This window comes from Cebus imitator, unplaced genomic scaffold, assembly GCF_001604975.1.
Source record: "Cebus imitator isolate Cc_AM_T3 unplaced genomic scaffold, Cebus_imitator-1.0 Scaffold52, whole genome shotgun sequence".
Lineage (NCBI taxonomy): Eukaryota > Metazoa > Chordata > Mammalia > Primates > Cebidae > Cebus > Cebus imitator.
In genome coordinates, this window is record NW_016107367.1 from 3,002,377 (window position 1) to 3,019,325 (window position 16,949).

General features: G+C 48.5%; 2 protein-coding genes across 4 annotated transcripts in view; one reads left to right on the plus strand and one right to left on the minus strand.

Moving 5' to 3' along the window:
• Positions 1–16,949, minus strand: part of WDR25 (WD repeat domain 25) — a 152,360-nt gene that overhangs the window by 132,028 nt on the left and 3,383 nt on the right. For all 3 annotated transcript variants that reach the window (XM_017528119.2, XM_017528118.2, XM_017528120.2), the window contains exon 2: positions 14,593–15,429. In XM_017528119.2, coding sequence (XP_017383608.1) covers positions 14,593–15,390 — 798 coding nt within the window. In that variant the 5' untranslated portion in view covers positions 15,391–15,429. The remainder of the gene's footprint in view (positions 1–14,592; positions 15,430–16,949) is intronic.
• Positions 16,189–16,751, plus strand: LOC108303989 (high mobility group nucleosome-binding domain-containing protein 3-like; the record flags this gene model as incomplete). Its single annotated transcript, XM_037738328.1, has 1 exon — positions 16,189–16,751. A coding segment is annotated over one exon (321 nt), but the record flags the coding sequence as incomplete, so codon positions are not given.

Genomic DNA, 16,949 nt, shown 5'->3' on the forward strand with positions numbered 1-16,949 from the left:
ACTAAGGTCCAGAGGGTTAAGTAACTTACCCTAAGCCGCACAGAAAGCACAGGGCTGGGGTTCAGCCCCGAAGTAAGACTCCTGAGTTCCGCTGATTACCCAGCTGTGGGCAAATGAGATGTAAGCCCCTGTGTGGTGCCCAACCCAGTAAAAGCGCTTCATCTGGCCGTCTTCACTGTCCCCTCCCACAGCAAACACAGCACAGGGCTGTCCTCTCTACCCACCTGGCTGCTCCTCATGGATTTCATTGTTGTTGTTTTTTGAGATAGAGGCTTGAGTGCAGTGGCACAATCATGGCTCACGGAAGCCTCAACCTTATGGTCTCAAGCATCCTCCTGCCTCAGCCTACCGAGTAGCTGGGACTACAGGTATGTGCAATCACACCCAGCTAATTATTTTAATTTTTTGTGGAGATGGGTCTCACTATTTTTTCCAGCTGGTCCTGAACTCCTGGCTCCTCATCTTCTACGACCCAATTGTCCTTGCCCTTACCTGAGGCTTTTCCTGTCCTCTGCCTCTAGCACTGACAGACCTAGCCAACTCTCCTATGTATTCCTGTCCCTAGCACAGATAGCCCCGGAGGGCCTTTCTCCTCATCTCTCGTAAGTCTGCTTTGACGTCTGTGCCTCATTCCCCTTTTGCCAGCAAGAGTGGGTCTGGCCCCCTTTGAGCCCAGGGCCTGGTACAGAGCCAGAATTTAATGGATGGCTAGACAGACATATGGATGACCACATGAAGAAAGAAGTGAGGAACCAGCCCCGCTGCCACTGCCACTGAGCGCCCTCTCTGCTCACAGCAGAGACAGCACAAAGCCAGGCCTGAGGAACTCACAGGCCACACAGCAGCAAGTCCAGAAGCCTGGCTCATGGAGACTTTCCAAGGCTCATCAGCTGAGCCATCTCCCAAGTCCAGCACCTCAATCACTGCCAGCAATGTCACACCACCAGGCTGGAAAACAGGAAGCCACACCTAGAGGGACCTGAGCTCCCCGAGAGTCTGCTGGGGTCACTGGGTGTGCACCAGATTATTTGATCAACGAATCAAGGCAACTAGAGGCAAATTGGATTGCAAGCCTCACACGCTTAGGCACGCGGCTTAGGAGGCAATCACAGAATAAACCTCAGCTTGGAGTTCTTGATAATACCTTCCATTTGTAAGAGCTTTATCGTTTACAGAGTGGTTTCACACATCTAACCTCCTATGATCCTCACAGCCCTGTGAGGTAATTATTTCACAGATGAGAATGCTGGAGCTCAGAGAAATTAGAGAATGCCCAACTCTCTTTCGAATATGCAATGTGTGGAGCAGTGATCCACTTGAGCAGGGCCCCAAATGCAGTACTTCAGGGCAGAGCAGCTCACAGGCACCATCTTGGCCCTGACCACAGGACACCCAAGCCATAAGGGCCTTAGACCCCGAGGCCTGAGAGGCTGACCCAATGCCTGCATCTGCTTCCCAGCCGTCCAGCAACATGGGCTCCAACCTGCATTACACCCTCCATGTAAAACAGCCCTCGATCCCTTTCCAAGTAGTCTACCCACAAGTTGCCCAGTTCTGAGCACCGGAAAGTTCCTCACCATGTGCTGACCTCTTCCCTCAACCCACAGACTTTCCACCATGCATCCTACTTCTGCCCTGGAAGCGAACCCAAATATGCCCCATTCCCCTCCCACAGAGGCCTTGCCAGCACCTGATGACGCCACCATTCCTCACCCCCGGGCTCCCAGCAACACTGTAGGACACCCAGGTACCAGAACCATAGCAGAACACACTTGAATGAGAAAAAAAGAACATGAAAAGAAGCCAGGATGAAAACAAACAACTTTTCTAAGCAAAGGTTGCAATGAAAATCTGTTTTAATTTGTATTTTTGTACCTTTCAAAATAACACTTCAACTAGTTCTGAAAGAGACCACTTCTGTTTATAAAAGCTCTTTCGTTTTCCCTACAGTTGTCAGGCTGTGTAAACACACTGTGAGTAGGGGGAGAGAAATTGCTACTTGTGAAACTTTTAATGCTTGCACGTACGCGAATTAGAATTCTGAACTCAGCAGGTTAAAAATGTTCTGAAAGCAATTTTGGTGTTAGTCTAAATAATTATAGATCACATTCACTTAGATAAGGGCCTTTGCCCCCTCAGGGCTTCAAGGGAAAATTCAAGGCACGACAGTTAAGCAAAATAGTTGGTTATTACGCAAGCTTTGTGGTGGCAGTGCAAATTGGTATAATCCTTTTGGAAAGTAATCTGACAGGAGACATATCTGAACCCATGAAAATGTACAACCCTTTGACCCAGCAGTCCCACTTCTGGGAATCAATCCAAAAGAAATAATCCAACAGAAAAGGGTTTCATGCATGAAGATAACCACTTCAGCATTACCTATAATAGCAAAAATTAGAAACCACCTAAGTGTCCAGGGCAGCTAAGTAAATTACAGTTAATCAACTCAATAGAGCGTCATGGAACCAGTGAAAATTGACGGCCCTCCAAAGACGCAGAGGCGGCTGGTGGCATGGAGAGCGCGGGCAGGGTTGGGACAGAATGTTAAATGGAAAAACAGGCTGCAGAGCTGCACGTGCACTCTGGCAAACACAGCCCGTATGGACCAGAAATGGATGGGAGGGTGTTCAAAGATAATCATAATTTCAGTGTATGGTCGAGTTGGGGGATTTCGCCCATGGTGTTGTAATGCTGCTGAATCACCTCCATACAGGGCAAGAGGAAGGGCAGAGGAGAAGGGGCAGGGGATGGCAGAGGCTCGGACCCTTGCAATCGTGTTTTCATCACACAGTTTGGAGATCTAACCAAGCAGAAGAAGACAGGGACATGGCTGGGGAAGAACCTACTCACTTATCCCAGAGCTGGGATGTGCTGCTGTTTTTACCAACACAGTAGTGAGAGCCCCAAAATGTAATTACAGATGTAAAGAAAACAGTGGTCCTCAATTACACTGTCTAAAATGATCAAGGACCCCAAAGAGCTGTCGTTTTGGAGGATTATAGCTATGGATACTTCTTAGCATATTAGAAGTGAAAACTGAGGACATTTTAAAATATTTATTAATTTATGTAAAAGTAACAATAACAAACCCACCACATGTTAACAGAAATAATATATTCTTATAAAAATAACTCTATTTTCCAAGACCAAAAAAAATTAGTAAGAAGGCATTGTTTACATTTGTGCAGCTCTCGTTAATGTCCGGCTTAATACAAGACAGCTGGGTCCTCAGAGCTGTGTCTGTATCTAATCTACTGCAACAGCACACATCCCATAGCCTCTGGAAAACTCCATGTACACTCAGGAGAGAATGAGAATGAAAAAGGCAAATAACTCCTAGCTATTATTATGAAAATAGTTTTGACCCCCTGAAAGGGTCTCGAGGCCCCCCAGGGACTTACAGACCACAGTAAAACCTCAGCAATAAATTACAGCATTAAAAACTGCTACTGCAGTATGTGCAGGGAAAGAAGGGTTTAAATTAGATGTATAGTTGGAGCTCAGTTATGTCAAATCTTTTTAAGGCTGGATGAAAATATACCAAAAAGTCTGCAGTCGTCGCCTCTGGGCAGAGAGAAAATGGGCAATTTGTTTCTTCTTTACGCCTTTCTGTTCTTTCCAGATTGCATTTCTTTTATGGCCAAAAACAACATTTCTTTTCTGAGGAAAGGTTTGGGAAGCTGTGGCATACCCATGCCCTGCGGAATAAGCCGGATGGGAAGAAGGTCATTTTAAGTCATTAATAGCCAGCGTCAGTGTGGGGGAGCATAGTGAAGCCGGCTGCCGGGGACCGAGGCGCTGCTCCTTAATCTGCCCATCGATCCCTGGCACCACGCACACATTCATCATGCTAGCGCACGGCCTGCCTCGGACCCACTGACGAGAACTGAAAACGGCTCAAGCTAATCACTGCTAGATGAAGGTCAAATATAGGTGACAATTTATCAGATTTCTGGGTGAGGGAGGACATGCCATGCTCTAGAGGCACGGACAATGACAAAGGGAAAGGGCCAGAGACTTGACGACAAAAAATGTCAGGCTTTCTCTGTTGAAACAAATAGATGAAATACCAAAACTCAACGTCACACAACACCCTGGGGGGAAGAGGGTGAAATATGATGAAGGGTCAATATCGTTAGTATGTAAATTGCACAGATAAGAGAAACACTAAGACTGCAGGAGATGCATGGACAAGAACCAGGATAACAAATGCTTATTTAGCATGAACGAAGTGCCAGGCCCGTTCTAAAACAGCTGTACCTAAACGAACTCATTTGGTTCTCAGACAAGACACCATTAAATTAGCAGACATTTTTAAAAGGTAGTAATTCTGCCACTGTGGAGGGTGAGAAGACGCAGCCACTTTTACACATAAATGATGGTGTGTGTCAGACGCTGAGCACTGCAGAAGCCCCGAAAACAGCCGCACATATCTGCATGCTGGTGGAAACAGACGTGCTGGAGAGTGAGAAATCCAAGCTGGAGGACAGGCTGGAGAGTGCAGTGTGCATGCTAAACACAGAGGCCTTGACCCTCTTCCCCAGCTCCAATGCCAGAAGGCTGGCAGCAGGCCAAAAGCCCACCCAGAGAAGACGCCTCTCTCAGAAGCTGACCAGGCTGGAGGAAATACATAACGATAATCCCAAGTGGGGTCCTAAGGTAAGCGCCAGCCTACCGTCTCGTAATCCTATATCCGGCCCGATGCGGACATGTCCCTCTGACCCCACACAAGTGTGTGTGCGTGCATACACACACACACACACACAGGGCTTTCGGTCAGGTCAGCTTTTTAGGGCCTCCCACCCTCATTGGAATGAGCAGCAGGAAATCTCTTAACATGGAACGCAGACATCAAAACAAAAAAAAAAGACCAAGGGAGATAAGAAAGAGACAAACGTTTCAGAAAACACAGGAAAACTTTCAAAGAACCCAACGAGCTAAGAAAAGACTTTGTAAATATACAATAAAAAACAATATGCTATATTAAAAAAAGGAACATTCAGAAAACAAGAAACAGCTCTTGGAATGTAAAATATGACAGAACAGAGCACTTCTCTGAATATATATTATGCTTCAATTTAAAAGTTTATGACAGCAGAAATACAAATTCAAAAAAAAGGATTGAAAAGATAAAGTGGAAGAAATTTCCCAGAAAAATAAAACAGAAAGGCCAAGAAATAGAGAAAAGAGGAGAAACCCAGAAGCTCAATCCAGGGACATTCAGGAAGCCCAAGCAATCAGAGCCTCGAAGTCAACGACCTTCACCAGCAGCAGCCCCAGGGATGCCACCCAACTCTGTATGGCCCTCGTCCCATGGGGGGCCGAGGTCACCAACGCCTCACTCCTGGCAAGGAAAGGCAGGCCTGGAACAGCCCGAGCCCTGGCAAAGCAGAGTTATATGGCCGCTTTGGTTGTAGGTTTCTAAAGCCCTTCTTGTCCTCCCTGCATTTCAGCCAGCATTACAGTATTCCACGTGGAAGATCAAGGTACACTATCTTCGCCAAGTTTAGGAAACTTCAGGAAGCTTGCCAGAGGGGAGGCCAGGTGAAGGCAGCTTCCGGGGTCCTGGGCTGACACAGTTGGTCTCACTCACATGTACCTTCTGACAGCACCTCAGTGCGCCTGTCCTATGGCTTGCTCCACTCCCCACGATACATGACGGGTCTGCATGAGAGCTGTGTCCATCTGGGAGAACAGACAAAAGAAAACGCCTGACGAGAAACGGCAGAAGCTAGGAGAAAAGCTTAGAAGGTCGGAATGACTTACCTAACCCCTCTTAAGAGGGAAAAATAACCATCCTGTGATTTTTAAATGCAGGCTACAAACACAAAGTACCTGTGGTATGATTAAAACTAGTTTATATATATGGGGAAAAAAGACTAGAAGGAAATGCTGAGGGAAGGGTCTACGGTTGATCTTTTAATTTCTGCCATTTTCTTGCAATTTTTTCCAAAATTTTACCACTGTTATGATAAGACAAATTAAATCTAAAACAAATCATTTAGACACAGGCCATCACTGGGCATTAGACAGGCACCTTTAAGAGTCTATGGTGTCCAAGTTTTAAAAGCAACAAGAAATAATTTACTAGACTATCTCAACTCCTAAGTGCACCAATTTTGCAATCTGCATTTTTCAATTACATTAAAAGCATTTTTTCCAAATTGCTCTATTCTTCCCTTAATGACATGGGATGAGAGTGAACGCGGTTGGCTTCTCGAGGACAGAGCCTGAACCTTCGCATGGCTGTTTTCTTCCTGTCAGCATCTGGCGGGCACACGGCTCTGCCCATGGTACACCGAACTGTTGAAGTTAAAGGGAATGAAGTTATTAAAAAGCACAAAACACAGCTCGGATTCTGCTACACTTTCCTTTTCTTATTCCTCTTCAACCCAAGGCTTTTTCTATAAGGCACAAGATTGTAAGGCAACTGGAACTGGGAAGTGTCTCATTTGTTGGCCTCAGAAACGTCTCGGCTTTCACATGGGGGAGGAGGAGTGTCAAAAAAACTTCACTTCCCACAAAGGGAAGATTCCAGCTCAGAATCTCACAGCTCTTCCCAGAGGCTCAGCAGTCCTGCTGTCAACCAGCCTAAATAAAGCCCCTCACTCCCAATCCTGGGGTAATTCAGGTGACTCTGAGATTCCTCTGGACGGTGGGAAAAGAGAGAAGCAAATATAGTGTCCAGATTGGGAAGCAACCAAACACCTACTGCGGGTCCTCAGGCAAGTGTCTTCCCTTCTCTGGGCCTCTATCAAATGAAAACGAACCAGATGATCACTATGCATGCACGCACATGCACACACACACATCACCCATTCATTCTCTCCTCACCTTCATCTAATTACCCTGATGCACTGTTAATCATTCGCTCCCCAAATATCAAAGGCCCACTACCACAACCCAAACCTCCTTCCCAGCTGCGCCTCTCATTTCCAATAGATTTGCCTCGTGCTTAGAATAAATTGCCAATCATCTACATAATGTTCCACGACTCCTCACTCCACACATCAAATCATTTCTCAATCTCATTTTGTAAAATCCATCAAGAATAATTCTTTCAAAACTGAAATAAACCCTCACTCTGGAACTTGGAGCCATAAATTCCTTGTCTTTGAATGTGAAATATATCACTTTCTACAAAGCACATCTATGATACCCTAATATAATCAGATTCACTAACAATGATAAATCAACAAGATCCTGTAATACATAAAAATGCAAATCCAAACCACCCCAGAAATCATCTCTTCTCCATTTGTCCCTTAACGGAACCACAAGATTCACAAGCTGGGATGGAGCTTGGACACCACTTGGGTGAAGGGGATTCACTTTTCCACCATTATTCTCAGGGGCAGGAGGGCGGCATGGAGCTGGTAGCTCTTTCTGCTCAGGCTCTGAGTCTGACAGACAACTTCCCTGCCTGCCTCTATCATTTACTAGGTGTGTGACCACAGACAAGTCCCTTGACCTCTCTGTTCCTCAACTTCCTCATCTGTAAAATGGGAATGAGGACAGCCATGGCCTCTCAGGCCTGTAATGAAGAGGAGATGGAACATTTAGAACATGCCTAGCACACGGTAAGCACTCGGCAATGGCTAGCCCTCGCCGTCCTCTCATCCAACGCCCAGTCAGAGGCCACAGAGCCAGGGGCAGAACCCCTCCTGGGTCTTCAGCCTCCAGAACAAAGTCCTGTCCTCCAGGTATGCATGGGGAGGTGCCCGTGAGCCAGCTGACCCTGGCACCAGCTGGCAGGAGGTGGCACATCTTCCCTGCCCCCCACTGCTCTCCTGGGTCCTCTGCTGTAAGGTTGCTTCACTCAGCACTGCCAGAGGCTCCGCTGCAAACCTGCCCTGGAAACAGGCAAAGGGCTGTGCGATTCTTTCCCTTCTGTGATGTTTTAAATGTGACCAGTTTGGGGACAGGGACCCAGCTCTCCAACGTGGACCTGCCAAGCATGAAAAGGGAGTGCATGAATGGCTTGGCACAAACAGACCTCAAACACTTTAGATTCTGAACATATTTATCACAAGAACACTGGGGCGGAAATGCTTGAAAAACGTGTGCACAGAGACAGACGGTGAAAGATTCACAAAAACAAGAGTTACAGCAAGTTGGAGGATTCCAGGTGAGTTGTCTTTTCTATACTTTGTTTTATAACTAATCAATACAGGTTCAGATGAGTCGGAAACATGCTTCCTTAGCCTCTCCCTTCTCAGGCACTAGGCTGAATCTTCTCATTTCAGCTCTACGGCAACAACCTTACTTGGTGTCAATATCCACATTTTGCCAGTGAAGAACTAGGGGATCAGAGAGGCTAAGTGATTTTCCCAAAGTCACACAGCTACCAAGCAGAAGATTTGGCATGGAAGCCGTGGAGTGCCACGGTGGCACTGAAGGCTTACCAGTTTCCTCAGGTCCCACTCACCGCACACAAGTGCTTTAGCTAATGCCTGGGTATAAATCAAGGCCCATCTTAACTGCATTAAGGCAGCAAGAAAAGACAACATTTATGTATAGCCAAATTCACTGAAATACAGATTATTTTTTTAATGAAAGCAGGAAATTACAGGAAACAACATGGAAATGACAAAGTAAAGTATGAAATTTGAGACAGTTATGAAAATATCTTTGGGGAAAAGTTTTTAATAAGGTAGAAAAACTCCCCTTACAAACATTACAAAAGACTAGGCAGCAGAGGAAAACTCAAAACTGCACATACTATGCAATACGCCCAGTGATGTAAACAGATAGGAATGCAGGCCCAGGCCAGGAAGGCCTCTCATGTGAGTGAGGCACTGACTTGGGGTTGGGGGTTATCAATGATTTCTGTTTCTCCTTCATACTTCAAATTTCCTGCAACGTCAAAGCTTTTCACAAGAAAATATTACACTCATGATCAAAAATCAAAAGGTTTTTTTTTTTAAGTATTTTAAGGAAGCTTGTTACTGAAAGAATTTCTAGAGCAAATTGTTCTGTAAAGCAAATAAACAACATCTAATTCATACAATTTCTTTTAAACCCTTCTGTGTTTTAGAACTGCAGGTTTTCATACAGGTACCACAGGCCCCTGGAAGCAGGAAACACACCTTATTCTTTTGGGACTTCCACCTCAGTGCCTGGCAGAGGGTTCTGTACATGGGAGCATTCAATCAGGCCTGGCTATGTTTGGTTAAAGCAGGCCACATACACGTTTTCCTTCAAAAACGGCATCAAAGTCTGAATTTCTACCTTTACGTGCAGTGGGTGTTGAAACATGTTGAGCCGAACAAGTTCACTAGGAGATGAAAAGAGTGTATGAAAGGGTATCCGTGCTGGGATTACAGCTATGAGAAAACCACGCACGTTCACAGGCAAGGGCAGGAAAGGATCATCGGGAAAGAAAGAGCAGCGCTGTGGAATTATGAGTCATTGTTTTATTTTACTTAATTTCTCTAGCTGTAAATTTTTCAAAACTAATATAAGCATATTTCACAGCTCACAGAACATTTCGAACACATTAAAATAAGTGTCTTTCTACCGTAATGTGCCCAATTGAAATGCATGAATTCCAAAGCTACATTTTAAGGAGATGAAGGAACTGGCACTCCATGTTCTTTAGATTAATCAGTTGGACTGTGTTGTTTTTCTCCTGATCAGAAAGAAATCATTTTTCAGTAAATGTTACCTTGAATCAAGGATTCTTCCACATTCTAGAAGCTTGGATGAGCTGCTTATATTAAGTCTTACTGTGCCCCCTAGTGGCGAATAGAATTTATGCACTCAAAGGACAATCCCTCCACAAAGGCTTGCGATAAAATACAAAAAATTTGTTTTGCCGGGCGCGGTGGCTCAAGCCTGTAATCCCAGCACGTTGGGAGGCCGAGGCAGGTGGATCACGAGGTCAAGAGATCAAGACCATCCTGGTCAACATGGTGAAACCCCGTCTCTACCAAAAATACAAAAAACTAGCTGGGCATGGTGGTGCGTGCCTGTAATCTCAACTACTCAGGAGGCTGAGGCAGGAGAATTGCCTGAACCCAGGAGGCGGAGGTTGCAGTGAGCCGAGATCGCGCCATTGCACTCCAGCCTGGGTAACATGAGTGAAACGCCGTCTCAAAAAAAAAAAAAAAAAAAATTTGTTTTAATCTTTATCGATCACTTAACATGTTACACAATTTTGTGCCAGATGCTGAGAATATAAAAATGGGTCTGGCTCAGAAAGCTTAAAGTCTAGCTAGGTGAAGCTGATATGGTTCCATGGCTACTTATGTTAAATAACACATGCGCACATATCATTGAAGGAAGGAAATTCCTGGGGAAAAGCAAGAACTCAAGCACACACTAAGCGCCAGCTACATGCCAGGCACTGCACTAGGTGATTCACATCTAATATCGTTTACTTTTCACAAAAATCCAGCAAGGCACGTATAACGCTCTCCACTTTTCAGATACTCAAATGGAGGCTCAGAAGCGAGGTAACTTGCCAGAGACCAGACAGCCAGGAGCTGGCCACAGAGGAAGGGCCCAACCAGGTCTCGTCACCCTGCCCTCAAGCTCTTCCCTCCCTCCTGATCCAGCAGGGGCCCAGAAGGCACTCTGGCAGATTTTAACCAAAAAGCAGGGAGAAAGCACCCTGGGAAGGAAGCGCCGAGTTGGGGAGTACGCTGCTGCACCAGCCTCTTCCAGCTCATTCCCACTGCACTCACCACCTGCTCTCCTCCAGGGACTAGGCTGCAGCCAGCCAGGACTCCTGCCTGCGCCCAAGGCCCTGTCCCCACTCCAGACCCGCCACCCATACCCACACACTGCCTTCCCCAGGTCACCAGGTCCTCAAGATCTGCCATGCTGCCCCACCTCTGACACCAAGGAGAGAAAAGAACACCACACGCCGCCCAGCCGGGCCACACACAAACCTGGTGGCCCAGCAAGCCTGAGGCCTCAGCCAGGACTTCTGTCCACAACTCCCGCCCGGCTCTCACCCAGTTCCCAATCTGTCTTCCCATCCTAGCTCCTCCAGCCCCTGCCACACACTCTTCACACTGAAAAGTTGCTCAAAGTCAATTTGCCCAAACGCAATTTGCCAAATAACCCCATCACTGAAAACTGTCAAATATCTTAAAACAGAGAGAGCCCTGGCCCACCGTTTATATCTATGGCTTATAAAAGCCTTGATGTTAATGGCAGCACAGTAAAAAGAGGGTCAGGAGATGCCGACCCCAGCAGCCATGCTGGCCCCGGCCCAGCCTCACGACAGCAGAGTGCTCTGCCCTGGGAAGGCACCCAGGGTGCACAGTGTGGTGGGGGGACTCCTGGAAGCTGTCTGGCAGCCCAAGGGGCCAGTGCCAGCGTCATCACCTGCAGCGCACACCATCTCCTCGGGACAGGCGGGCACAGCAGCGGACCCTGGCCCCACCCAGTGCAGCCCCACAGACCTCGACCCAGGTCTCTGACTCCCAGCCCAGGAGCAGGGATTCCTACCACAGTCCCTCAGTCTGAACCGCCTCGCTGTTATTCCAAGCTGGGCCAGCTGCGCCCTCTTCTGGTCATGAGGTGTCACAGTTAGTTGGCTGCTCACAGCTTCCACTCCATGGGGGCAGAAACATATCCCAACATCCACGTCTACTCCAAAAGGTCAAAAATCAGTGCCTCCACTCAGGTGCTCTCTGCTCAAAAACGAACATGAGGATGCTTCTGTTTAGGAAGTCTCAATTTCCCAGGCAAAAGTGACCCAAGCTGCCTCCCTGCCAGCAGGGCCCAGAGAACACTTGACAACACCGGACGGAAGCCAGTCCCACAGGGCTCCAGATCTGCTCCTCACCATCAGGACAGAGGACTCTGGAGGCGAGGAGGCAGGTGGGCATCCACCAGGACACATCTGCCGCCCCACATCTCTCCAGGAGGCAGTGCCCTGAGTGGAGGGCATACCACCCATCTCTGCCTATAACTAACCTCTCCTCCAGCCTGTGCTGCCATCGGCCTGGCTGCCCTCTCCCTCCCTCTGAGTACCACCCCTCAGCCAGGACTACCTTCCACAAAGCCCCTGCCACATGCCAGCACCTAGACTGGGCACCTTGGACGCCACCATTCACTCCAACTCCAGCCCATCCACTGCTCCACGGCACTGACCCAAGAAATGAGGCTGCAATCACCCCTGCAACAAGAGACAAGGGCAGGAGGCCTTGGGCCCAGCTCCCAGGGCCCACAGGCAGCAGCGGGGAGCAGCACATTCAAACAGCGGACAGTCATGAGGACACCCAGAAGTGAGAGGCTGGACGTGAGGACACCCTGCCAACCTGCCAAATTCCCAAGTGGGGGGATTTGCGTGTCTTGATCACTGCTATTTCTCCAGCCCCTAAAACGGGACATTGCACAAAGCTAGAGCCCACTAAACACGTATTCACTGGACCCAATGGGGAGCTTTTCAGAGAAGATGGCTTTCCAGGCTGGGCATCGGCTGTGGAGCAGGTACCTAACAGGCAGGAAAGTAAAGGGAGGGGACCCTCGAGAGGGCGGGGCATGACAGAAGCATGGAGGAAAGAAAGTTTCCCCCTCAACAGGAAGGCGAGTGCCCGGAGGACAAGGGCCACCACTCAAACTCCAGGGCCAGCCAGACAGTGCCCAGGCCCACCAGCAACCCTCCAATGGGTTCCCCACTCTCCAGCCCCTGCAGCACAGACTTGGGAAAGAAAGCGGAGAAGCCCCAGGACCACAGGGTCAATGCCAGCACTCTGTGACCCACACCAGGGATGCCAGAAGCCTTCAAACACACTTCACAGTACCCAGTGTTGCAGGAAAAGCACCAAAAACCTGAGTGAAAATCCCGGAACGCCAGGCTGAAGAGAGAATATGACTTTCTTTCCCCCAGGACTCTATGAGTCTTGCCAGAAAAGAACACAGACAAGCCACTTCAAGACTACAATTTGCCATTTAAAAATGACACCCATCAGGCCGGGCACAGTGGCTACCCCTGTAATCGCAGCACTTCGGGAGGCCGAGGCAGGCAGATCACAAGGTCAGGAGTTCGAGACCAGGCTGACCAACCTGGAGAAACCCCATCTCTACTAAATATACAAAAATTAGCCAGGAGTGGTGGCACACACCTATAATCCCAGCTACTCAGGAGGCTGAGGCAGGAGAATTTCTTGAATCCAGGAGGCAAAGGTTGCAGTGAACTGAGATTGCACCACTGGACTCCAGCCTGGGCAACAGTTGAGTGAGACTCCATCTCCAAAAAACAACAAAAAAATGACACCTATCAATTCGGCTCATTTCAAAGACATCTCTATACTTGGAGCTTCCTTTCTTCACTTTAGAAAATGTTTCCTAGGGAGAAAAGCTCAAAACGTAATTTGCAAATGAAGTGATCTAGGAAAGTTGGTTCCAGAACTCTGAGGAAGCAAGGGCAAGGGAACCACCATTTACTGAGCCCCTGTGAGGTACCTAGCTCTGTGCAAGGCACTTTTCCAGCATTTTTCTCATATGAGCACATGACCAGGTATGATTCTGCCCTTTTACAGAGGAGACACCAGACTCCACGGGAAGGCGGCCAGGCCAGTGGTCGACCAGCTAGCTACTCTGTAGCAAAGCTGATGTGAAGCCAAGTCCCTCAAAGGTATTTCCTTCCCAAGAGCTTTTTGTTCAGTTGGCATTTAACTGGCACCCGCTACATTTCAGGTGCTTTGCTAGCCACGAGGAGAGAGAGGAGGGATGCACTGCACAGCGAGAAGGGCTGGAGGCAGGTCCCCAGCGGGCACAATGACCCACCACACTGTACCTGCATACTGTGGGGACGCATTACTATTACTTCAGTAGACTGGAAAATAAATAAGACAATGCAAAAAGGATTTTCCATGTAAAACCGGAAGTCTCTAGAAGAACATGTGCAACCCTCCCTGACCTTGCTTCCCCGGCCTCCAGTCCCTCACACGCTCATGCTTGAAGCCAGCTCCCAGGCCCTCATGCTTAGAGCCGATGCATACACAAGGCTCCTGCAGCCAACGCGCCCTCCTGCCCCCATCCCCAAGCAAACCTTCCCCTCCCTCAGGAGGCTTTTGCCGAGCCCTCCTGGACTAGGCTGAGCCCCTCCCACTGGGCTCCCAGAGCACCTGTGTGTCCTACTGGGGGACTTATCCTCAGGGCCCAGGGTTGCATTTGTCTACCTGTCAATGGCTCCTGCCACATTGCACAAGCCTAACACCCGGGGCCGGGTCTATCTGCCTCTCCCAACAGCTCCTGAAACCCGCATAGCACCGGGCACAGAGCTGGCATGGCTCAGTGCTCCATAGGGTCACAGAGGATGTCCCCAGTCCCCAGGGCTTGGTCCTGGGCCTGCTTCTCTTCTCCTACTAATCACTCTCACGGCCTCCGAGAGGGATAAGGAGCAGTATCCTCTGGCGACCTGAGCAAAGCAGCATCAGGGAAGGGGTGGGGCAGGAGGGACTCACGACCCTGGGCTGACCACAGATGACCATTTTCCGGATGCAACAAAGAAAATTACAGAAATCTACACACACACAAAAGTTCAGCCTGTAACCTCCTTCCGCTTCACTGTTACTCCAGCAGTGTATTCCTAAGACCATCTGAAAGCGGAAGTTTTCACTCAAGTCTTACCTTGAAAGTTTTATCCATGGAAGTGGAGAGAAGCATGTGGCTCTGAGAAAGCACTGGACACCACTGAACGCTGTTGACAGGGCCCCTATGGCCTCTCAGGTAGAAGAGCACTTTCCGCGGAACCGTGGTTTCTTTATAATGGCTGTTCAAATATGGCTGAATAAACTCAGACACTCTGGGGGCCACACAAAGAGGGGCTGGGGCCCGCCCTGCAGGGCGCCCCTGTGGCTCCGCCTCGTTAGCCTTGCCTGTTTCCATGCGTAACGCAGGCAGCTGTCTTAGTCTTTTGGGGATATAGGGTACGACATCGTCCTCACACTTCTTCTTCTGCAAAGAGCTGCCATTTTTACCTACGGTTTCAGACTCACTTTGAGCACGGAAAGATGACTTGGAAAAGTCCCTGAAGAGTTTTACTTGCTTAAAGCGTGCAGCTGCCAGGGGCATGTGGCTGGCTGGAACATGGCTCGTCCACAGAGAAGAATGAGAAGGCTCGTTGGTGGGGAAGGTGACTTGAGGCTCCTTCCCGGGCCACTGTAGCCTCTGGCTAGGGCAAGATCCCCGATCGCTTCTCCCAAGCCAAGCCAGTGGGAGGTGATGGCCGCCTGGGTCCCCGCAAGAGCCATGCTTTGTGGGCTGTGCCCCTCCTTTGGGTACATCCAGTGTACCAGATGCAAAATCCTGCCCAGGCGGTCTGGCCGTACCAGAAGTGTCTTTCACCTGGCCCATGGCATTCAAACTTCCTGCAGGCTCTGTCTCAGCCTCCGAGTCCGAATCATCATAAGCTACCAACGAAGCCATTAAAGACAGAGTTCTTGCTGTTCTTCAAAGCCAAACCACCTAAGATCAAACAAAGTCACGTATCAGAAAATGTGCATGGAAGAATATGTGTGTAGTTATAAGAAAACATGTCACCTAGGAAATCCAACAATTCAACACTCACAAAAATAAACACAGGTCGGCCAGGCACGGTTGCTTACACCTGTAATCCCAGTACTTTGGGAGGCCAAGGTGGGCAGATCACGAGGTCAGGAGTACAAGTCCAGCCTGACCAACACGGTGAACCCCCCGTCTCTACTAAAAATACAAAACTTAGCTGGGTGTGGTGGCGTGTCGTGTAATCCCAGCTACTCAGGAGGCTGAGGCAGGAGAATGGCTTGAACCCAGGAGACGGAGGCTGTGGTGACCCAAGAGCCTGCCACTGCACTCTAGCCTTGGCGACAGAGCAAGACTCCATTGTCTTAAAAAAAAAAAAAAAAAGAACAAACACAGGCTGGGCACAGTGGCTCACCCCTATAATCCCAGCACTTAGAGAAGCCCAGGCGGGCAGATCACCTGAGGTCAGGAGTTCAAGACCAGCCTGGCCAACATGATGAAACCCCATCTCTACTAAAAATACAAAAATTAGCTGGGCGGGGTGGCAGGCATCTGCAGTCCCAGCAACTTGGGAGCCTAAGACAGGAGAATTATTTGAACCTGGGAGGTGGAGGTTGCAGTAAGCCAAGATCACACCATTGCACTCCAGCCTGGGCGACAAGAGCAAGACTCCATCTCAAAAAAAAAAAGAGGCCGGGCTATGCCATGCCCTTCCTCGCGTGAGCAGCTGCCGCAGCAGAGGCAGCATCCAGCAGCAGTGCCAGCAGTTCCAGCTGGTTGCTTTACTTTTGCTTCACGAACATAGTCATTGTGCCGAAGAGAAAGTCTCCAAAGAATGCAGAGGGCAAAGATGGATCCAAAATAACTAACCAGGAGCCCACAAGACGGTCTGCCAGATTGTCAGCGAAACCTGCTCCACCAAAACCTGAACCCAAACCAAGAAACACATCTTCTAAGAAAGAACCTGGAGCAAAGATTAGCAGAGGTGCTAAAGGGGAGAAGGAGGAAAAGCAGGAAGCTGGAAAAGAAGGCACAGAAAACTGAATCTGTGGATAACAAGGGAGAATGAATTGTCATGAAAAATTGGGGTTGATTTTATGTATCTCTTGGGACAACTTTTAAAAGCTATTTTTACCAAGTATTTCGTAAATGCTAATTTTTTAGGACTCTACTAGTCAGCATACAAAAATCTATAAGGATGGACATTTTACCCTCTCATAGTCATGCTTTTTAGAAATTTACATCATCCTCAAGTAAAATAAATACCAGTTTCATATTGGAAGCTGTCAGATTGATTCAGCATCCATGCACTTGCTTTAAAATTTCGTCCTGGGCCGGGCGCGGTGGCTCACGCCTGTAATCCCAGCACTTTGGGAGGCCGAGGCGGGTGGATCACACGGTCAAGAGATCGAGACCATCCTGGTCAACATGGTGAAACCCCGTCTCTACTAAAAATACAAAAAATCAGCTGGGCATGGTGGTGC